The sequence below is a fragment of the Cariama cristata genome, unplaced genomic scaffold (assembly GCF_000690535.1).
Source record: "Cariama cristata isolate BGI_N322 unplaced genomic scaffold, ASM69053v1 scaffold37613, whole genome shotgun sequence".
Taxonomy (NCBI): Eukaryota; Metazoa; Chordata; class Aves; order Cariamiformes; family Cariamidae; genus Cariama; species Cariama cristata.
This window is the reverse complement of record NW_009608516.1, coordinates 12,132-32,970: the sequence shown is the minus strand read 5'-3', so window position 1 is coordinate 32,970 and position 20,839 is coordinate 12,132. Positions and strand designations below refer to the sequence as shown.

The following is a 20,839-nucleotide window of genomic DNA, read 5'->3' as shown; positions in this document are numbered from 1 at the left end:
ATAAGAGAAAACTTACAAACTTATCCAAATTTCAAGTTCCATACTAGACTTTCATTAGTAATGACTCTGTCTACACATTGGCTGAGTAGTTTAATGCAAAATGGGAAATCATTCACATTACAGAAAAGCTATTAAATTTATCAAAACATACATTTTTGAAATGCTAGGACACCTTATATCTGCTAATAAGCAGACAGTAATCATTCACCAGGATAAACTAACATTATCATTTTCATTTCTAATACTATTGTATTTCTTCCAAATCACTAAGTGATTACCAGCCCCCAAACTTTGCCACAGAAGGAAAAATTCTGCCTGCCTAGCACAAACTGTCACAGCAAATCATCTTTTCCTTCCAAACCATGGCACTGCAGCAGTAGTAATGATTTTCCTTTTTCCATAGATCCGAAGAGGTGGAGAACTATGTTGTGAACTATGCATAGAAAAAAGTGGTGGCCCATAATACTTTCATTCAACTTCTGCCCTTTTGCATAATCAGGCACTTGTGATTTGTTTTCCTCAAACCTCTTTATGTTACTTCAACTTTATCTGGAAATTCACTCTCATACCACAATTTTTGGCAATTCTATTTGTTTTGTTGTTTGGTTGTGGTTTTTCTTCTTATACAAGAGAAACTCTCTGAGGAAAGTTGTTTTCTCACAGCACATGTCTCTAATTAAAATGCATTCACGACTGTGAAAGGTTGACCTAGATTTTTCAGTAGGGAGAATTTAGAAGTTAATCTCTGAAAATGTAATCAAATATGCCACAGAAAGGGGAAACAATAATATTTACGTGCAATTCATCATTTGCCAACTTGTTTAGCCTAACAATCTTAAGTAAGAGTATTTAGAGAAAATAAATCAGCACATGCAACAGTATCTGACTGACAGACCAATTTTTTGCTGTTGATTCAGTTCAATACTTGTATATAACACATACTTTGATAGACATTAGGAAACTTTAACTGTCTTATTAATCCCAGCAGCCTTCATAACATCTTGACGGTGTTTATTCAAATCTGCTCCAAAGATAAAGGGTATCAATTTAAGCTTTAATATTAGTAAAATGGCAATGTCCTTGAAAACAGTAGCAGCACTATGTTACCTTGTATGCAATTATTTTCTGTTCTAGTTCCTGAATGACCAGCTGTCAAAAAATCTCTCCGCGTGAGGTAGGTTGATAAATTTTCAACATTTTGAATAATTTTTAACCTAATTATTGAACACAAAGCAACATTAACCTACAATTTATATTCTCAATATATTCTACTTCATTGGCTCTGAAGTTTTTCAACAAACTCAATGTGAAAAGATGGTGTGTTTTTCCCCTTCCCTTCACTCTTACCAAGTGAAGCTTCTGCATTCATTTCTATTGCTTAGGTGCCTAGCTTGTAGCTCCAAGTGTTAAATCAGTTGCTAATTCCCTAATCACATGCCTTTCTCTCAATTGCTTTTGCTAAGTAGCATTTGCATTTAATTAAGTACATCTTAATTAGTTGATGGTTAATATTCGTGAAGTCATTTTCTTCTAAGAAGTCTAAGTAGAAATGACACTGATTTCAATGAAGATAAATACACTAGTTTCTCACATCTGTTCATTATGCAAAAATGAAAGTTGGTCTAATAGTTTAATTATATGAAAACATTGTAGGATTGTAAACTGTTTGATTTGGGGATTTATGTGTGAAAATTTACTGTAGTTTTGGTTTCAATATAGAATTTCAAATAGTATCATATAATGTATTCCTTAGTAAAAGAAAAATTATAAACATGATAGTTTGGCCACTTATTCAAAAAACCATGATGAATCTCATAAACATGCGTGGAATTTCCTTTTTAAGTGAGAAATTTGCTAGCACAAGCACATATACCTTCATCTTATTTACACGTTTACCATCACTGCGCAGACAAACCAGTGACACATAGAAAAGGCCACTGATTACTCCCCTTTCACTACGCAAATACTGGAAGATACGAATACCTTTTAAAATATAATCCTAAATTTTAAAAGGTGGTTTTGCCTTTTTTTAAAGTAAACATTTGCAATCAAAAATTACTGATAATGGCAGGAACTAATACTATACAGAAGGAAAATAGTTGCAGCTTAGAAACCCACCACATCCAGTGTTTCTCAAATCAAGCATGTCAACACACTTAACAAAAAGATCATCTTTTTAAGATTTTCTATTCCTTAATGAGATGAAATGCCACATTTTACAAGCAATAACTTCTTGCTGATGACTACGTGCAATTTTCCTCATGTATTCACCTTATGGGAAAAGAAATTTTGATGAGTGGGAAGACAGTGGCTTCAAGAATTCCAACATTTGTGCAGAAATCTAATTCCAACAACAGTACCTGACTGCTTCTGCTCCTTCCCTGTAACAAAATCAGTAAATGCTACTACTACACCTCAGCTACAGCTTAGAGAGTAGTATGTGTTTGCTAATCTTCCCCACAACATAGAGTCTTAGCAGCTATGTAGAAAGAATGCAGAATCAGGAAACCCCCAGTGAGTGGTTTATAGGAAAGCTGAAAAATACGAAAGGCATTTGGCAACAGAGGTAAGATAGTTCTGATTCCAAAACTTCTTCCCTGTCCTTAAGCTCATCCAAAGTTTCAATCATGCAACTTTCAAGAAAAGTGAGTCACTGCTAAGAAATCCAGTTCAGTATTCCTTAACACATGAGGTAAAGGTAAGGCTTCACACCATATTCTAAACAGCTACAGGAATTATCAAACCCAAAATAACACCTCTTACTTTGAAATAATGACAGCAATAAGGGGACAACTTTGAAACAAAAACAAAGAACATATTTTAAAGAAGTATATTCCCTTCTAAAATTGCTTCAGATGGGAATAATCTTTGGATGTTCTTTGGATGAAACTGGTTAAAAATAATGAACTTACACCTTCAGATATGATATTGATGCTTCCAGTAATCCCATTTTCACGTCTGGTAATAGAAGAACAATGTACCTCCATTTATATTAGAGTCATCTATCAGGATTACAGTCACGTACATAGTCTAAATTTGACAGAGGGAAATAAAAACAGGGAAAGGAATAGTATTTCTTTACCCAAATAATATTTTTTCAGTGTAAAATGAAGTGTCATCTGTCACATATGTAGGAAGGCTAGATTAAAGAACAGTATGAAAAAATAATACTCCATAACTATGTTAATTCAGAAATATACAGTAACCTGAGGTATTTGGCTAGGAAAAATAAAGACTTTTTTTTTTTTTCCCATAAAAGTGCAAACCTCTTATTTATGCTTGAATTCTTTACTCAATGAGAATGAGAAAAGTGGAAGAAACTGTTCTGCCCTCTTTGTCATCTTAACAAGAAGAACATTTTGTGGTATCCATTTTCAAACTTTACCGCTTATTCCTTTAGCCTCTCTCTTATTTTTCACTATTCTTTGCTAGATTTACTCAGGTTGAAAAACTAAATTAAATATATTCACCCAGAAAATATGGAAAAAGGCTTTCCAGTTCTCCTTGTATTTATTTACACAATTTTGTAAGTGGTAGCTAATGGCAGCCACAGTATCAGTTCCCGCAAGCATACAGCAATCACTTGGCTACCTGTGAAGCCCCGAATTCAGGGGGGAAGGAGAAAAAAAAAAGTCAGTTCCTTCATTATACGCACAGAGGCACACTGAAGGTGTCTTACAGCACTAACTATGGCTTAAAAAGTAATGCAGCCTGTAAGTTACCAAGTACACAACACTATAACTTACTGAGTGCATATTTTGTATTATGCATCAAAGACTAATGGAAAATTCTTCTTGCAGATGATACTTTCTTCGAATTTTCACTGCTTCTGATACTACTGAATATCCATCAGCATGAAAGAGGCTGTATCTGAACCATTAGTGACAATGTGAGTATCACTGAAAAAGACCGATCTAAATAGGAATTAATCCAAACTAATTAAAATGGGACTTTGAAGAAGATTAGTTAAACTGTATTAACATTTTGTATGGCTATCCTTATTCAGAATGAAAGAGAAAATTCTTAACAAATGGAATTAAGGCCATCTTAATTCTGAATAAGAGGATTCACATACACATTTAATATAGTTTAACTAATATTATTTTTGCAGTTAATTTGGATCAACTTTCCCAGCTGTCTCCATGCAGACAAGACAAAGTAGACAAAAACTGAAACATGTTATGTCTTTAGCTGAAAATATGCTGTAGTTTAACTTTATGCCATAGTAGACTTGTATCACAGGAATAGTAGTCTAATGTTTCTAATAAAGAGCCCAGCAGAGTGCCTACACATTGCCTAACAACAGGAGTAAGATTTTCCTACTGCTTGACAGGTAGTTGAAGCATTTTCATGGTTCATTTGCTAATGTAGTCTTACTGAGAATGATAAGGAACAGAGAATACAAGTGTATTGATCATAACTAAGCTCAGTTGCCTTCTAGTGTCAAATAAGCCAATCAAACATCATCTTGATATGAAAGAAAAAGTAAGTTTGATGACAGGCTATGGTCCCATTGAGAATAAAATCAATATTAGTCATGGGACCAAGTGGGATCAATATGTCAGACCAATAAGCCATTTTAAGCAGAACGGGGAAAGGAGGGAAAAAGCGCTGACAGAGTTATAAGGAAAGAAGCAGACACAGTGTGAATCTGGAGGATGAGATCCCTTGAAAATTCAGGGTATATTTCTAAGAACACTTGTCAAAAGCATCAACTCCCCTTAGAAAGACATAGCTGATCCCAAGATCAACTGGACATCCTCATCAACTTCTCCCAATCAAGCCACAATTCATATAGTGACAAAAAGATATAAAAGCATGACTACAAAAATAAAACAAAAAATACTTTCTCCATTTGTTTGTAAAATGTTACAGAAACTCTGTTGTGTTTAACAGTGAAAAAAATTCCTTTGACAGACTTTAGAAATACTGGTAGTGTCATTTTGAACATTGGTAATAGGATTTGAAAATGCAATGTGTATCTATTTTAGCATTGCAATACGTCTTTTTGTTTATTTAGAAAACAAGACATTTTATTAATCACTGGGAATTATATTGCTATTTTTCCACTACTGTGTATTCTCATCAATTTTTTAAATTCATCAGATATGGACAAGTAGAGTGTTGTAGCCTTTAAAAAGGTTTCATAGGCATTTTATTGTAACTACTATTTTAGGCGTTTCCCTCTCCCCTCCAATAAGCTCAAAATTAAGTGGAGAACAAGTCTTGGAAAGGCAATGGAATGTCAATGATTTCAAACCAGTTTGATTAGAAACGATAATTCTGATGTGCTGATCCAAACTAGATTAACATTCAGGGATATGAGTTAGGAACAGAAACATAAAAAGGAAATAATAGGCAAGACTACAAAAACAGTTGCATGAAAACAACATGACGGCTCCACTAACATCAGTAGAACAACACTGCTCACCACAGGCAACCTTTTCAACAATTCCCTACACTGAAGTATGAATCTGCATATTTTAAACAGTTACCCTAAATGGCCTGGTTTTCAAGAAACACTAAATATCCAAAACTTTCATGAACTTCAGGCTTCTCATTTTCTGCATAAATAAGAGTTTTGGAGGATAACTTTATAAATTTAAGCTTAGAAGTTCCAAAGTTGCATCATGAATTGATTCATAAATACTCTAGCACTGCAGTTTCATCATCAAGTACTTACCTAAAATTTGGCCACCACCATTTTAATGTTATTCCTCCCTCTAACGCAAGACCATAACCCACAGCTGAAGATAATCACTAATGGCATGCAGCTGACAGAATATTCAATGAATTTTTCAGTTTGTCAATTATCTAATATTTCACAACTCTACAGTGATCTTGCAGCAAGTTTACAACTATGCATTCATAGATATCTGTGATACCTCTTGCCACACAAATACACCTGTAACTCAAACGGGGTTTTAAGAGAATGAGAAAAATTATTTTATATAGTAAAAGATGATTGAAAACATTTTCTTTGCATTATTCATCCAGCTGCCGGTAGTAAAGAGTTGTCACTCTATATGTAATCTGACAGCTCAATTCAATCACAGCTAAAACACAGGACCCAAGAGGTGTAAAAAAAAGATCACTGCCACTGTCATGTTTACACATTTCTGAGAAACGTTTTTATAATTAATTTCATAGATGCTTCTGTCCGTGTCCTACTACTGGCAGATAAAATGCAGTCTTTGGAGAACATCTTTTTATCCATCTTGCAATGAATATCTTCTCATCATTACAAGTTGAAGGCACAGCATGCCTTTAGGGAGCTCAGACAGTGAATTAATCTTGTCCTTTGGAAACATTTTCATAACTGATTTCTCTCTAGAAGACTAAAATTAAGCCATCCTTTTGAGTTTTCCTTTCTCCTGGCCTTCCAGTATCGGGATTCAGAAAAAGAGCTCTCAGGAAAGCAACCAGAGGTAAATACCACATCCTCTTACAAAGGTATGCTAAATTAAGGAAATAGAATAACATTGTCACACAACAAAACCAAAAGTAGCAGGAACACATCTGCAAGTATAGGGACATTATAACTTTTCTACTTTGTTAATAAGCTATACAAGCTAACGTCCTATGGTCACAGAAATCTGACAGATTTCACTGCAGATTTGCACCTACTCAGAGAAATCAGCTGTACCCTGGAAATAAGGCTCCCTTCCTCTACTAGAAGGACATCACTGGTTTTCTAGAAGCCTCCCACAAGATTTAAGATGCTTCTAGCTAGCATTATTATTCTTTTTGCCCTCTTAAAAAAAAAATTTAAAATCCATTCTGAGACATTCAGAACAAGAGATTTGATGTAGTTTCTACTTAATATCTTTTCTCTGGAAAACACTAATGCAGCAATTTGCTATTTATAAAATAATATCAGTACAAATAAAGGATGACTCAAATCAGTAAAATTAAAACCAAACATCTGATAATTCCTAGGGCAAGATTTACATATCTAATCCATAAATTACCCCCAAAATGGTGTCAAGAAACCAAACAGCAGTAAATGCGAGAATTAAAGCTCCCTTTGTGTAATACAGTTTTTTAAATTGCATAATCACATGCCTATTACTTTTCCACTGGGTCCCTTCCTCCTTCAGTTCACAGACTGGAAGCTCCTTAATGAGTAGCTATTTGGTATTTTTAGTTTTCTTCTCTTTGTTCAAGGCATGAGCCTATGTTTTATTTACCACGTATCAATTAAAAGTGTTATTAAAACAGAATTGGTTAATTTTTCTAAGATCTTTCTGTCATGGTTATCAGATGCCCATCAATACATTTATTTTCAGAACACTCATGTGACAGGTCAGTATTATTTATATTTTGCTGATGCCGAACAAAAGCAGAGCAAAATTAAACGCTGAAGAATGAGACTACTAAGGCTAGTTGTCTCAAAGACAAAGCATTCATTACTACAAATTGCCTGCTTAACCCCCAAAGAAGATATATCTGTTTCACAAATAAGTAACAGGTTCTGTGAGGAAAATGACTTGTAGGCACAATTAAATATTTCCATCTGATACATCTGCATAAGGACCACACAAATAACCTTAATTTCCTAATGTTTGAGGGCTTGGCTTTGCAACCTAAAATACTTAATTTTGACATAATACTTCTTTCTAATTTTCTAGTTTAAAACAGAAGCCAAATGAAAAATAGTACTTCTGCCATGGGTATTAAAATTACTCTGGACACTTACTGCTCTGCCAGGTGATTTCATGGGACAAATGCAGGAGTAGACTATAACGCACTGCTTTCCAGCTCTAGAAGTGACAAATTTCTTTCTCTCTTCCCCTTCTCTGGCTTTTTATCCAGCCTTATTTTCTCCAGACACTAATCCCAGTCTGTCACCTTGCTGTCCCTTTCACCCAGCCCTGCCAAGTTCTACCCAGCTGCTCCTCAAATCTTCCCTTGGGCTAACCGTCACCAGACTGAATCCCTCCTCAAAGTCATTCCTAATCCCTGCCACAAAGAGACATTTTATAACTTCCTTTGAGTTCCTTACTTGCTCTCAGTAAACTGTGCTGGAGGAAACTAGGGTCAAGTCCTACCTTTCCCCAGCTCTTAACCTCGCTGCTTGGTCAGTAGCAGTTTCTCCCTCTTATCTTCCATCCCCATTTTCACCAAATCCCGGTACAAATCTACTCCTTTCCCTCTTGCAATGGGTCTGTGATTCTATGTAGCTGAAATCCTGCTAAAAGCTACCTGCACCCCAAAATCTGGAACAGATCCCTGGGAACACTGGAAAGAGTAGGATCCTCAGTTGTTTGCTCTGATTTGGAGTAATCATTGTGGCTGAGTATGTTTTACTCTTAGTTTGAAGTTTTCTTAAGTATTCAGTGAGGATGGTACTTGCACAGTGCACAGGAATTACAAGAATTGTAAAATGACACAGATTATTTTAAGGCCCTTAAAGTTGCCACTGGAACAGTTATCTTGTGAAATCAGGTATTTATTGACAGATAAGAGTGGTTTTACATAAACCAGTACTCAATACAAATCATGATCTGAAAGATAGGTCAGACAATGAGCTGCTTAAAGCTGGAAGTACTGAGAATAAAATTCCTTTTTATTCTGGCTCAGTGTGACTGGCTAATGAAGATGTTTTAATCGTCACCATTTATCAACACACTAGTATCACAGCTTTGAAGTTTGATAACATTTATTACAAAAATTTATCAGTAGCATGCAGGTTGTCACAAAACAAACAGAGCTGTGCAAGCTTTTTCTCTCAGATGGAAAATTGACTCCCATCAAATCTAACGAGAGGACATTGTCTTAGAACATTTTATCATAAAGATTAATGATTAGTACTGTGTAATATAATCTTCCAAGAAAGCAGCTGTTAATTTATAACTATGTAACATTGTTATTCTATATAACATTATTAAATGTAACATTATCTCTTCTGAGCTTCTTTTGTAAAAATATTTTCTGGGTCTGTTCTAGGGGGTTAACACATGACACAAATCCAAAACCAAAGAAGTTCAATACTAGGTCTATAAATCCAGTTTTATAATCCATCCGTAAGTCCATAAACACCTTTTTTCTTGTTTCATAACAGTATAATTTGAAGTAACAAATGGAAAGACTGTAAAGCGTTAAACTGGCCTTCCTAAAAAACCCAATTGTTTTGAAATGTATCTACAATTACTCCTCTCTGTATTCTTACTATGATGAAGATTGGAGTCTAATCAGGATTGGATTTCTGCTTTGCAGGCTGCTATGTAAATCAAAATTTATGCATCAAAATCTCCCCCTCCTAATTTACCCATTGCCATTACAAGTAGTTCTTGCAATATCCTACTTTTCCATCTGGTTGTGCCATCAAAAACAAAAGCAGGTTACTAAGAGCATGCATCATATGAAACATGTAATGGCACTCTCTGTGGTATATTTCCAAAATATTTGTGCTTCCCTCTATGGCAACTTCTACTCCTAGATGTCCAATAAATTTTAAATTTTAAGTACACCAGTACAGCTTCTCTGGAAAGATGTTATAGTACATTTTAGAGGTAAACATGCCAAATCCCAGCAAACTTGTCATCAAGTCATGATTTATGACACAAGAAAAAGATTTTGATAATTAAGTTGGTCAGACTATTTTTAACTTAATTATAGTCTTTACGAACATTAATGTCTCTGCAGGTATTGCTCATACCAAGTGCAACTCTGTCTTCAAAAATATAAGATAAATTGGAAACAAGGGTCTACTGCACTATCATAAGTGATAATTGTTTACTGCACTATGCAGATGAAGCTCTGGTTTTGTTTCACTTATCCCTTTAATTGAAATCATAGCATCACATTCCAGGCCAACTGTTAAAGACATTGACAAACAAGTGATGTATTTAAGTCATCCCATATAATGAAATCACTTCATGTTACACAAACACTAAAAGCATCCATTCTTATATGGAATTTAATAGGGATATGTCTACATTCCTAATGTCAAGATGAGAGACAAAAAGGAATTGGTATGGCATATTAAATGTGACCTTTCATTGACAGAAGAATTGTCAATTATCAAACTTCCTGAGAACTGAAATGGGATAGTTTAAGCAGCAGTGTGCACTAATTTTTCCTTATATTCCTTTATACTAAATAAAGGAAATCTTGTTAAAAAGAAATGCCTTAAAAATCCAATGCTCTGAAACATAGTAGCCTGATAGTATTAATTTTAAGGTCTTTTAAACTGACTGTATTTTACCCTCAGTAACAAATTCTTACATACAACAAACATGCCATAAATATATTCAATAGTTTTTATGTAACCAGACAAATTAAAGGAAAGAAAGGACCGGGTTATAAATTTCATATCCTATGCATTTACAGCGAAGAACAAAGTATGCATCCTATAACTGATTTAAACGCCTCAGATGGTCAGCCAAAAAGCCGTCAGGCAGAAAAGAACAGTTCAAATCAATTCTGTAATGACATGAGCTAGGAAATTAATATTGGGAAATGATGACTAATGTCCATATAACCAAGTTCCTGTAAGCATAAGGCAGTATGCGCTGAAAGAAACTGTCATTAGCTACTGTATTTTTCTACTAATTGACTGCTGAGCATTGGCCAGATTTTGATCTGAGTTCTTTTACAGAATTAACTCAATAATTCAATGTAATTCGAATTTGAATCTGGCTCTTCATTCTTTTTAAAGAACTAAGTCATAAAGTGACACAAAGTAGGTATTTTCTTTTAAAATAATCTTTAAAATAAAATAATCAGTAAAAAATTCAACCAGTCTGATGGTTTCTTCATTCAATGCATATAGCCACACAATAGAAAGGGCAGAAGAAGTAGACTCTTTATACCTGGGCACACCTATAAAGCTTCCATTGATTGTCTTCTTGTTTTCCATCACGAAAATTAATGAAGACCAGCAGCTACACATTTAGCATATATTTGATTTAAACCACAAATATAAAGAAAGAGCTAATTTTTAAACCAGCCAAAATATTTCAAGTGGAAATAGTTGCACCAGCCAACCTTCTGTTTTGCCTGAAGTTGATTCTATATATTTAATTAGGTGCCTACTGTAAGAAGATATAAAGCCACAAGCTAAAAATTAAGAATAAAAATACAGATGTTGATCAGGAAACTACAGAAGAAAATCTAAACTACATGAAGAAATCTGATAGGATTTTCTGCAAAGTAAAATTCATTAAAAGGTATGCATGAAATTTCAGAAATAAATATTTCTAAGTCTAGAGAAAAACAGTAAAGCAAATAAATCCTATAGGATTGTCATATAGGTGAAGTATGCTGTCTTCAGTCAGTTACACTCGCTGAGAATAAACACAGATAAGGGAAATGTACACTGTTCCATTTTGGAGAGTATAGTGTTTGAGCCACTCCATACAAAGCAGCTAAACTAATTGGTTTGAAATGTTTACACCTGAGTGTCTTAACAAAACAGATCAGTTTACCTTCTATATCTTTTAATTAACTACCAACCCCATTGTTTTGCCCCCTCAATACTGCAAATAGGGTACAGCCCACCAGTTTACATCAGGACATACTGATGTCACCAGTGGTTTGAATTTGCGCTCCAGTCTCAGGAAGACCAGACCTGTGTCACCCATGTACATCCAGGTGCCAGAACAGAACTTGTGGTACTCAGCTACATCAGCACACATCTCTGCCTCGACAACTTCAGGAACAATTTTGCTACTTCAAAGAGTTGCAACAATTTGCATATACATGAACAGCTTTGCTGTTGCCATGGCTCCCTCTTCTAAGGGTAGTCATCTCTCACAGCTGTGAGGCAGGAGACGGCAATAAGTCCATTCCTTTCCTCTGTGGAGCTAACTGTAACCCAACAATCAGTGAGCTTAAACAAGGTCTGGAAGAAGTTTGCCCTTCAAAACTGAGATCTGTTTTATCCACAGTAACACATGCAGTGGTACAAAGCCTAGTGTATTACAAAGGCTGTAAAGTAATTTATTATTTACACAATCCTACAAAATGAACAGGTAATTTCAGCCTACTGTCTGAGAATCAGCAGCACACTACTGACACCACAACCACTACTGGTACCTGTGCTACAGAGTTCAGGACAAAGATAAAAAACTAAAAACCCATAATGAATGAAGCAGCATTTTGTAGGCATTTTCAGCAGTAGTTAATTTTGCACATTTTTATGTCAGAAATTATTTGCCCTATTTACATATGAGTAGTGCTAATGTATCTGTTACAGAGTGGAGAAGTGGCCAGCTTTCCTACTATAGACTGAGTCTTTAAATACAGAAATATTTTTGAAATGGTATTCTTCATAGATTGCCATATCTACGGAGAAATAGAGCAAATTCATCTGTTGTAAAATCACTCTTCTGAATTTTGTTAAAGAACTTAATAATAGATTATATATACATAACCTCTGTGTGTGCATGCATGCAAGTATGCCTTATATATATTACATATATATAAACAGATTAATTAGAATTTATTTTTAAAAAGTAATTCTGTCATTAGCAAAAGTTAATCTGCATGATGGAACATTAGCCACAGATCTCTAATTATTAAAATAATGTATATAATGGAGGAATTCTGATCAGCTTTTGTCCAATCTTGGAGTTTCCACAACCGAAAGGAGTTTTTTTTCACCCAAAGGATCTCCTTTGTAAAAGCTCCTGCAAGACTGACTAAGAATATTTATTCCAAAACAGTTCTTTCCACAGTAAAAGGCTGAAGGTCCATTTATATAATAAAATATATCAAAGTTCATTATAGCCTCTGCAATGACAACCTGGGGTACTGACTGTCATATTTTTTTCAGCCTGAATGAAAATTCTGATTACTGCAATCTGCCGTGGAAAGAGAATGACAATCACAGGCCTCCAGCAACAATGCAGGAGAATAATCTATTGTTTGCTATTGTCTCAAAGGCTGTAATGACTCTTATCTTTACACCAAATTGAAGAGAGAAGCTCATTCCAGTTATATAAAATGATCTCACAAACACTGCTACTTGACTGTAATTGTGAAGTAAAACACCCAGGTCAAGACATGTTATCCCAACTAATTATGCTTTAAACATATAGAATGATGCAACAGCCCACAGAAAGAGAAGATACTCATCAGTGTTGGGTTTATCTTACGTTAATGCAGTACATTTACAGTACAATGCTTATTCTGAAAATTACAATGCCAGCCTTTGTCATTTTATAAAGCAGAAGCCAAGGGGAAAATACACTTTTGTTTAAACACACTTAAGTCCCTTTGATCCAAGCTCTTCTATCCAGGCACTAGTTTAATATTGGCTCATTAATTCACAAATTTAGATCAAAATTACAACAACACATGATTATTATACAAATTATGTATCCCATTAATCAAACCACAGTCTTTAACTGACAGTCAATGTAGTCTTCTCCAAGAAGTGCTCAAAGAACATTGAATATGACAAATTTCGTATGATTATTAATTTAAACCATGACGTTTAGACAATGGAAGAATAGCATTCTCCAAACTTTATTTTACTGCAAACTACCTTGCAGTTGTGGGGCTTGAAGCAAAACCTGCCTGATTGCAAGCTGCTGCTCTCCTAGATTTTGAGATTTTCCAGAGCAGAATCTGGATGCCTGCAACAAGTGTTTGGTGAAGAAGGATACCAGGAGTATCCTGTGCAAGGGTAGGAGACCAAAGTACTAGATGGGAGCTACCCAGGAAGAGGTGGCGGTGTGTGTTCAAAGGAGCACTGAAGAGTTGCCTACAGGATTTTCAGTGGGTTGGTGCTGTGGGAGGCAAAGTAAGGAGATGCTTGAGCAGAGTTAACTTGGAGGGAGAGACTACTGAGGTTGGTGGGTCCTTACTTCATACTTTGCTTCTACTGTATTATGCTAATCTTTCTCAGGAGACACCTCAGCCAAAGCCACTTGGTATTACTGGTGAAGATCACAGAAGATTGTTCATTAAGAGAAGTAAGGGATTTCAAGGAAGAGCTGAGGCAATCCACCACATTACTCTCCATTGCTTTTGCACTATGTCAAAAGATATTGAACACATATCTTTGTGGGTGATTGGACCTTCGCAAAACAAACCATAATTGCAATTTGTTTTCTCCTTTCTTTGAAGCTGTGCCCGCAACTCTTTAATCTTAAAGACTGACAGGCACATGGCCAAAGCCTGACTTCTCACTCCTTCTGGGACAGATTGCTGATGTAGGTAATGTATAATGCCATACAATTACAGTAATATACAACACCATATAATTCAGAAAGACAGAAACACAGAGACTAATACTCAGAGTAAAAAAGTTAATCACAAGTCTTCCAAGTCAAATTTGGCCAAAACCAAAGCCCATGCAGTTCAGAGAGCAAATCCTGTGAGTTTGAAATAGAACAACAGAAAAACACATATACATAAAAGATATCTCAAAGTTTAGTAGCTCTATTGCATGCTCCAAATGAATTATGGTCACAATAAATTATAGTCAATATAAATGTCTATATTATCATTTAGTAAGAAATTAGGTTAATCAGAAGTTAGACATGTAAGCAAATACTACTCCTCAAAATGAAAGATAAGCCAAACTATCAAAAATCTAGTAAAGAAAAAAAATACACTTTCTTCAGCTTTACAGATTTTTTTTTTGCTATCAATAAAAAAAGAAAAATTCCAAATTATTTAGGAAACAATTTCATTTATGAGAAAAAGGCCATTTTTCATCTGAAAATGTATACAAACAAAATCTCAAATAGTTTCAGTATTGTTGCCAAGAAATTATTACATTGTGAAGGGAAATTTTTTGAGATAGGGACATAAAATGTAGTAGGTTCAATATTGTAATTCTAGGCTAATCTCTTTCTGAGCTGTAAAAACAGTTACCAGTTCTCTTAGGTGTATGCAGAAAAATAAAGCTTACACTCTAATGTTTTCAATTTAAGCCCCAAAATTCAATTATGACCCAAACTCTTGAGCATGAAAGCTCAAGATTTAAATCTCTCTATAATCAGTTCTTATTACTTCTGACCAATTTAATTACAAAATATTTTGTGCAGCTGTTAAACACTCATCAGAAATATCCTCTTAATCCACTATGGGGAGTTAGAAGTCTCTTACCATAACTACCCTGTAGTTAGTACAATTATTTTAATTTATATGCTGCTCTAGACTATAATATTACTAATGAATAAGGAATATTCTCACAACAGTAATTCATGAATCTTCCACAGATTAAAGTAGTTTGTAAGCAGCTTTCAAAATTGGCTTTTATGACTATGTCATGGAAAATCTGTTTTCTCTCACGAAGAATAATTGAATAATGGTGGTATTTTTTTTGACCTTTTGAAGAAGCAAGGCAGCTCGGACCGTCAAATCAACTCCGTAACACATCAAACCATGCTTTTTAATAAACACATTATTATTTTTCTTCCAGCTATACTTACTGCAATATGCCTTAGCTTACTTACACTTTATTTGGTTCTGGACTCAGAGAATCAGCTTTGTTAGTGGGATTACATCAGAGAATTCAGTCAAGTCGTTGCAGGCATGAGTAACCTACTGAAAAACAATAGCCGTTTTCTATTTATTTTTGTCAATGTCTCTTCAGGAATCTTTGAAAACCTACTGTGTGTAGGTGAAGGAGCTCGATCCTAGAACAATTAGAGGGCCTATCCTTCCTAACCAATATTAAAGGACATTTCTCTCTATTCCAGACAGGCTTGGTCTGAGTATTGAGAAGGCTCAGAACAACAAAAACTGCTACCCTTTTGGACTACATTTTAGCATCTTCACTCTAGTTGGTGTGGACTGTGGCAAAAAAGCATCTTACCATCACTGTTGATGCAGACAACAACAGGAACCTGCGTACCAGGGCCACACGGTTTCTCATTGTCGGGAATGCACTCCTCCAGCCCCATGATTCTCCAGTCATAGCAGGAGGGCTCTTCACATGGGATGGCTTCCAGCAGGTGAGGGCAGTTTCCTGTTCCTCCTGTAGGCTCATTAGTGATGCGCCTTTTCCTTAGTTTAAAGCCTGAAATGTCCATGAAAATACAAAGGGTAGAATAATTCAATTCTAAAATGGACAGTGAAGAGATTTTTATCTATCTATACCTGAGTGAACAGTTCTGTTTCTCCTCCATGTAAAAAATGCCACAGACACTCAGCATAACACTGCATTTTACATAACTGGGTAGAACAACTCATTAAAGAAGGAAGAGAGGTAAAACTTCACAAGAGCATCAAAGATTTTGAGCTTATTCGGTAAGCTCAGCCTTAACTTCCTGTTTATCCTAGTCATACGTACTGCAGGAGGGAGACAGGACTAATTTCCTGTGCATCACTCTTGCCGGATCCATCTCATCTAACAAATCTTGACTAGAATGCTGGGTTGCCATTTCTCAAATATGTTGTTCGTTTTCTTCTCAGGTATCTTTGAAAAGGGATGGATTATCAAGTGAAATCATCTTATAAACAGTCCCCTCCCCTAAAAAAATAAAATAGGAAGAAGACTGCATTGCCAGAAAAGGCAAGGCATGGAAACAAACCCAAGAAGTCCTATGAATAAATTTTCAGTCATTAACATCACAATATTCGCTTGCAAGCATTTACAAATTTCCTTAAGACTCATTTTGTATCAGAGAAACTGGTGAGTCTTTACACAGTGTGTCATCGGCCAGGTCAATGTCAAAGAGCAACTCACTCACTCACTTTCAGGATGGCACATGGAAAAAACGAGATTAAATCTATAGTTAGAACAACCTAACAAAACTGAATGGATTCAGGAAATAGTTTCTCACGTAATACTTTTCTATAGTTTTAGACATACCTGATCAGAATATTTTAACTTTGGCAAAGGTTTCTTTCTTTTCACATCTCTTCACAGTCTCTTTTGTTTTATCTCAATATTCGGTCAGGTTAGTAATACAAGGTATTTTTTGTAAAATGCTACATATAAGTCTTTAATTTCTACCAGGACACAAGCTAAACAGGAGAGAGTTTTCAAACACATACGTGCAAGAACTGATTCTTTGTTTGAAGACATGCCTCTTAATTCAATTATAATAAATATTACTTTAAAAATACATTTCCATGTATCTTTAATTGTTTTCTAAATTTAAGAGGTCAGCCAAATTATGTCCAAATGGTTTACTAAGCCTGCCACAAAAGGCTGATATAATTTCAAAAAAGAACTCCATTGTCTACTGCAACAAAGGAGGCAAATGATCCACAGTAAAGGGCCATTCTTGAAATATGTAGAGACACTTGCTGCTAAAAGTAGGAGTGCCTGTACAACTTTTACATCATTCTCTCAGAATAACTGTCAATGTATTTATAAAATAAATAATAAGAATTTCCAGATAAGAGGAAAACATCGAGAAAAGATCCCTGCTCGTACGTGCAGGAATAAAGACTTGCATAAAGTACATCCTAACACGTTTCCATTAGACAGGTGTTCAAATCAGTCTCACAAACCTGAACATTACCCCCGAAAATGTAGCAAATCTTTCAGTGATGAAACAGCAACAGAAATGGCAGACTACTTGACAGCTGTACTCAGAGGAGACTTAATCCAACAGGCTGACACACTGAACTGCTTTTTCCTTCTTGAATTGATCAAGGTTGGGTCATATTACTGGGAGACAGCATTGTAAAACTTGCATTATTGCTGCCCAGACTGAAGTGTAGCTAGCAGTGTATCAGGAAGAAGATAAGCTAATGTGGCAATTACAGTTGCTGCTTCAAGTGGATGTATATAGCTGTTCTTTCCTATGAGTGTTTTCAATTAAGGAACCAAGTCTGTATTCTCAACTTTTGTCAGATAATCACATCACAGCAATGACTAGGTCAGTTTTCTCATTTACAGCCAGAAACTTGCAGACTTCTTACATGAGGTCCTTGTCATGGTATTCTTGCTTTCCTATTTTGATATCAGGTTACTACAGCCTGTTCTGCATAGGAATAAACTGTAAGACGTGAAAATTGAAACCAGCACATATGTCATCAGTAAAACAGGTTCACTTATCAACAGCAAATGGTCCCAGCTCTTTGCCACAGTATGCTTTACAGTCTACTGGTGAATTCTTAAGCTATTACTCAACTATAAATCTTTGAGTGACTTGGACACTACGCACCTCAAAGGCTGCTTCTGTCCTCCTTTCGAGACAGTGACAGAAATGTGATTACAACACATATACAAACTGTATCCCTTTTAGTTTGAGAGGAAGGTTTGAAACTAGAATTGACCTGTAATAACACAAATTGACCTTGAGAGCCTGGTAAACATCCTACATTTTTGCCAGCTCTGGTGGAGCAGTAATGCTAAATACAGTCCTAATTCAATGACCATTTTTGATGCTCAGAGGCACTGGATATACCCTTCTTGGTACAAAATTTAGTATGCTTGCATAGCCAGAGGAGCCTAGTGACTTAGGAATATGAAATAATCACCATTAAAAGGTTTCACTGAAATTTTACATACCCTTCTTGGCCTGAGGGTCGTCACAGCTTTCATAGGTGCATGGTCCCCAGGCTGACCATGCTGAGGTCTCACACTCTGTAGGACAGGGGATATGGCACAGCTGGGAGGTGCTGGGAAGAGGTCCTGTACATAGCTTATGGTCCACCGGCCTCGAGGCTGTCAAAACAAAATCAACATGTTTCTCACATGTCACTAGTCATGATTCTTAGCTCTAAGTGGACAGAACCATCCTGCATTCAGAAAGGTTGCCATCTCATCATTTTAATCTGATGAAGTGATAGAGAAATGCCTGTCTTGAAAAAATGAAACAGAAGTCAGTTTACTCTCTGCATAAACAGAGTCAAATCTGATTACGTGGAATCAGGAAGACTGTAGATACTGCAGCACCCTCTCGGATCTAGTCCTTTCACTTAATGGATAGATTATGTTACTCCAACAGTTGTTCATATTGCACTTTGTGTAAATTGATGTCCTACTGTCTTATTGAGTATGTCTTCACTTAAGAAACTGAACAAAAAGCTGTATAAATCCCTTTGCTCCTACAGGATACTAGAACTTCAAAAGCCTGATTAATTAATACTTAGAAGATTATTTTTAAGCTATAACCTGAAACACAGTTCAAATTATGCCAAATTTTGTTTTTTCTTTTACTCTAAAGACCTTCAATTGCACGTTCAGCAATAAGATTTGTGCAGTAGCAGCTTTAGTTCAAGACAGGCTTTGTTTTAGATACATATATGGTTTGCATATAATATATAATATCTTTAAAATAATTAAAACTCAGTACAAAACAACTGATTTTTTTTTATTAAAGCATTATTAATCTATAAAGACACATGGAAAGGCAGATTCTTCTCTTCTTTAAGGATCAGTGAGCCTTGGAACACACAAAAATTACCCTGCTTCTTCCATACTTTACTCCTTTGAATTCCCAGGTTACACAAATAATAGGACAACTCTATAAGGTGCCACAGTAAGAGACAGAACTCTACAACAAAATGTACCATTTCATTAAGAGCAAGATTTTAATTCTTTTTCAGAAGATAGGACTTGACAAAATATTACACTAAGCAGAGGATACCTGCTAGAAGGCAAAGTGAAGTCCGTCATATTCATTCACTTTTGTTGACTGAAGAAAGATGCAATTCCTTAACTTAAAACACTCTCATCCTACTTCCTCAGCCTATTTTTCACAGGCAAGTTACCTTATTTTCTGTCACCGCTAAAAATAATCTCTTTTGATGGAAAGAGCATTTTAATGAAACATCTTCTGAACTAAGTCCAGAATATGACAAAATACCCTTCTGAAAGATGAGACCAATAACCACAGATATAATGTTAAAGTAAGCATCAGGTTGTTAAAGCATGGTCTCATTTGTAGACATTTGTGTCTCTTTCCACTCAGACTTTCTAAGTAGATGATCTTTCCCTTTACAGAAAAAGCATTCAATTCTCACTTTTTAAGGGGAAAAGGGAATGAAAAATCATCACCCTATTCCGGTTTTCCATGTTGCCTTCTTTGGCACAGTTTTACACTATGTTGCTCCACATAATGAAGGCATGAAGATGGCAGACAGTCATTCAACATTACTGCCTCCAGCTCACCAATCTCTTAACACAAAATAATACAAGAACAAATATACCAACATTTGCATAACGCTATGTTGGAATTAAATTTTATGACAGAACATTGAATTTTACAATAAGTTGGACATGCACACCTAACGTGCATGATAATCAACATAATATGCATATCTTGTGTAGAACATGGATATAAATAAACATAATTTGCCTGTAATTCAATTTATATTGAATGGTTTCTAATAAAAAAAGAAAAAACAGTAAGTAATTGCTAACCTTACTTTTTTAACCTTGATTTAATCGGGGAATTGCCCAAGCGATACGGTTGAAATTAAGGGTCAATTACACCCCCGAGATGCAGCCTTTCGTCAGGGAACAGAGAAAGCATTCTGAGGAATGCTGTGCTTCATCCCCAGCCTGCATCAGGATAAAGCACTTACCATTACACTAGATCATGGAATGTTACTCAGAAAAATAACAAAGAGCTTTCATCAGGAAGCTTTAAATGGTAGATTTTCATATCACAGATCTTCCATATCACCTCAACTAGATTTTTTTAAGAGTCTTCCAATAGAAGGTACTACTGTGCTACTATCGCAACTCATTTGGCTTCAAGCTAAATTTGTGATGGTCCTGAAACTCTAAAATACAAGGAATTGTGACTGTGTTTTGCTTTAAAGTGGTTGACTTAAGTAACAGGAACAGTATTTCAATCTTTTTTAAGGTATCTGCCCAGTAAGAATTCTAGGTCTTGTCAGCAAACATTGTTAAACTTATCATGGAAACACCTACTGAAAATATCTGCCTTTTCCATCACTCATTAGAGTG

At 35.4% G+C, this 20,839-nt stretch overlaps 1 protein-coding gene across 1 annotated transcript in view; it reads right to left on the bottom strand.

Moving 5' to 3' along the window:
• The window catches only part of LOC104159290 (thrombospondin type-1 domain-containing protein 7A-like), a gene marked incomplete at its 3' end in the record, with an annotated part of 63,918 nt that overhangs the window by 37,324 nt on the left and 5,755 nt on the right, over positions 1-20,839 (bottom strand). The window contains exons 4-5 of the mRNA XM_009697161.1: positions 18,431-18,586; positions 15,779-15,982 (exon numbers count right to left, since the gene is read on the bottom strand). Of these exons, the coding sequence (XP_009695463.1) occupies positions 15,779-15,982; positions 18,431-18,586 (360 nt within the window). The remainder of the gene's footprint in view (positions 1-15,778; positions 15,983-18,430; positions 18,587-20,839) is intronic.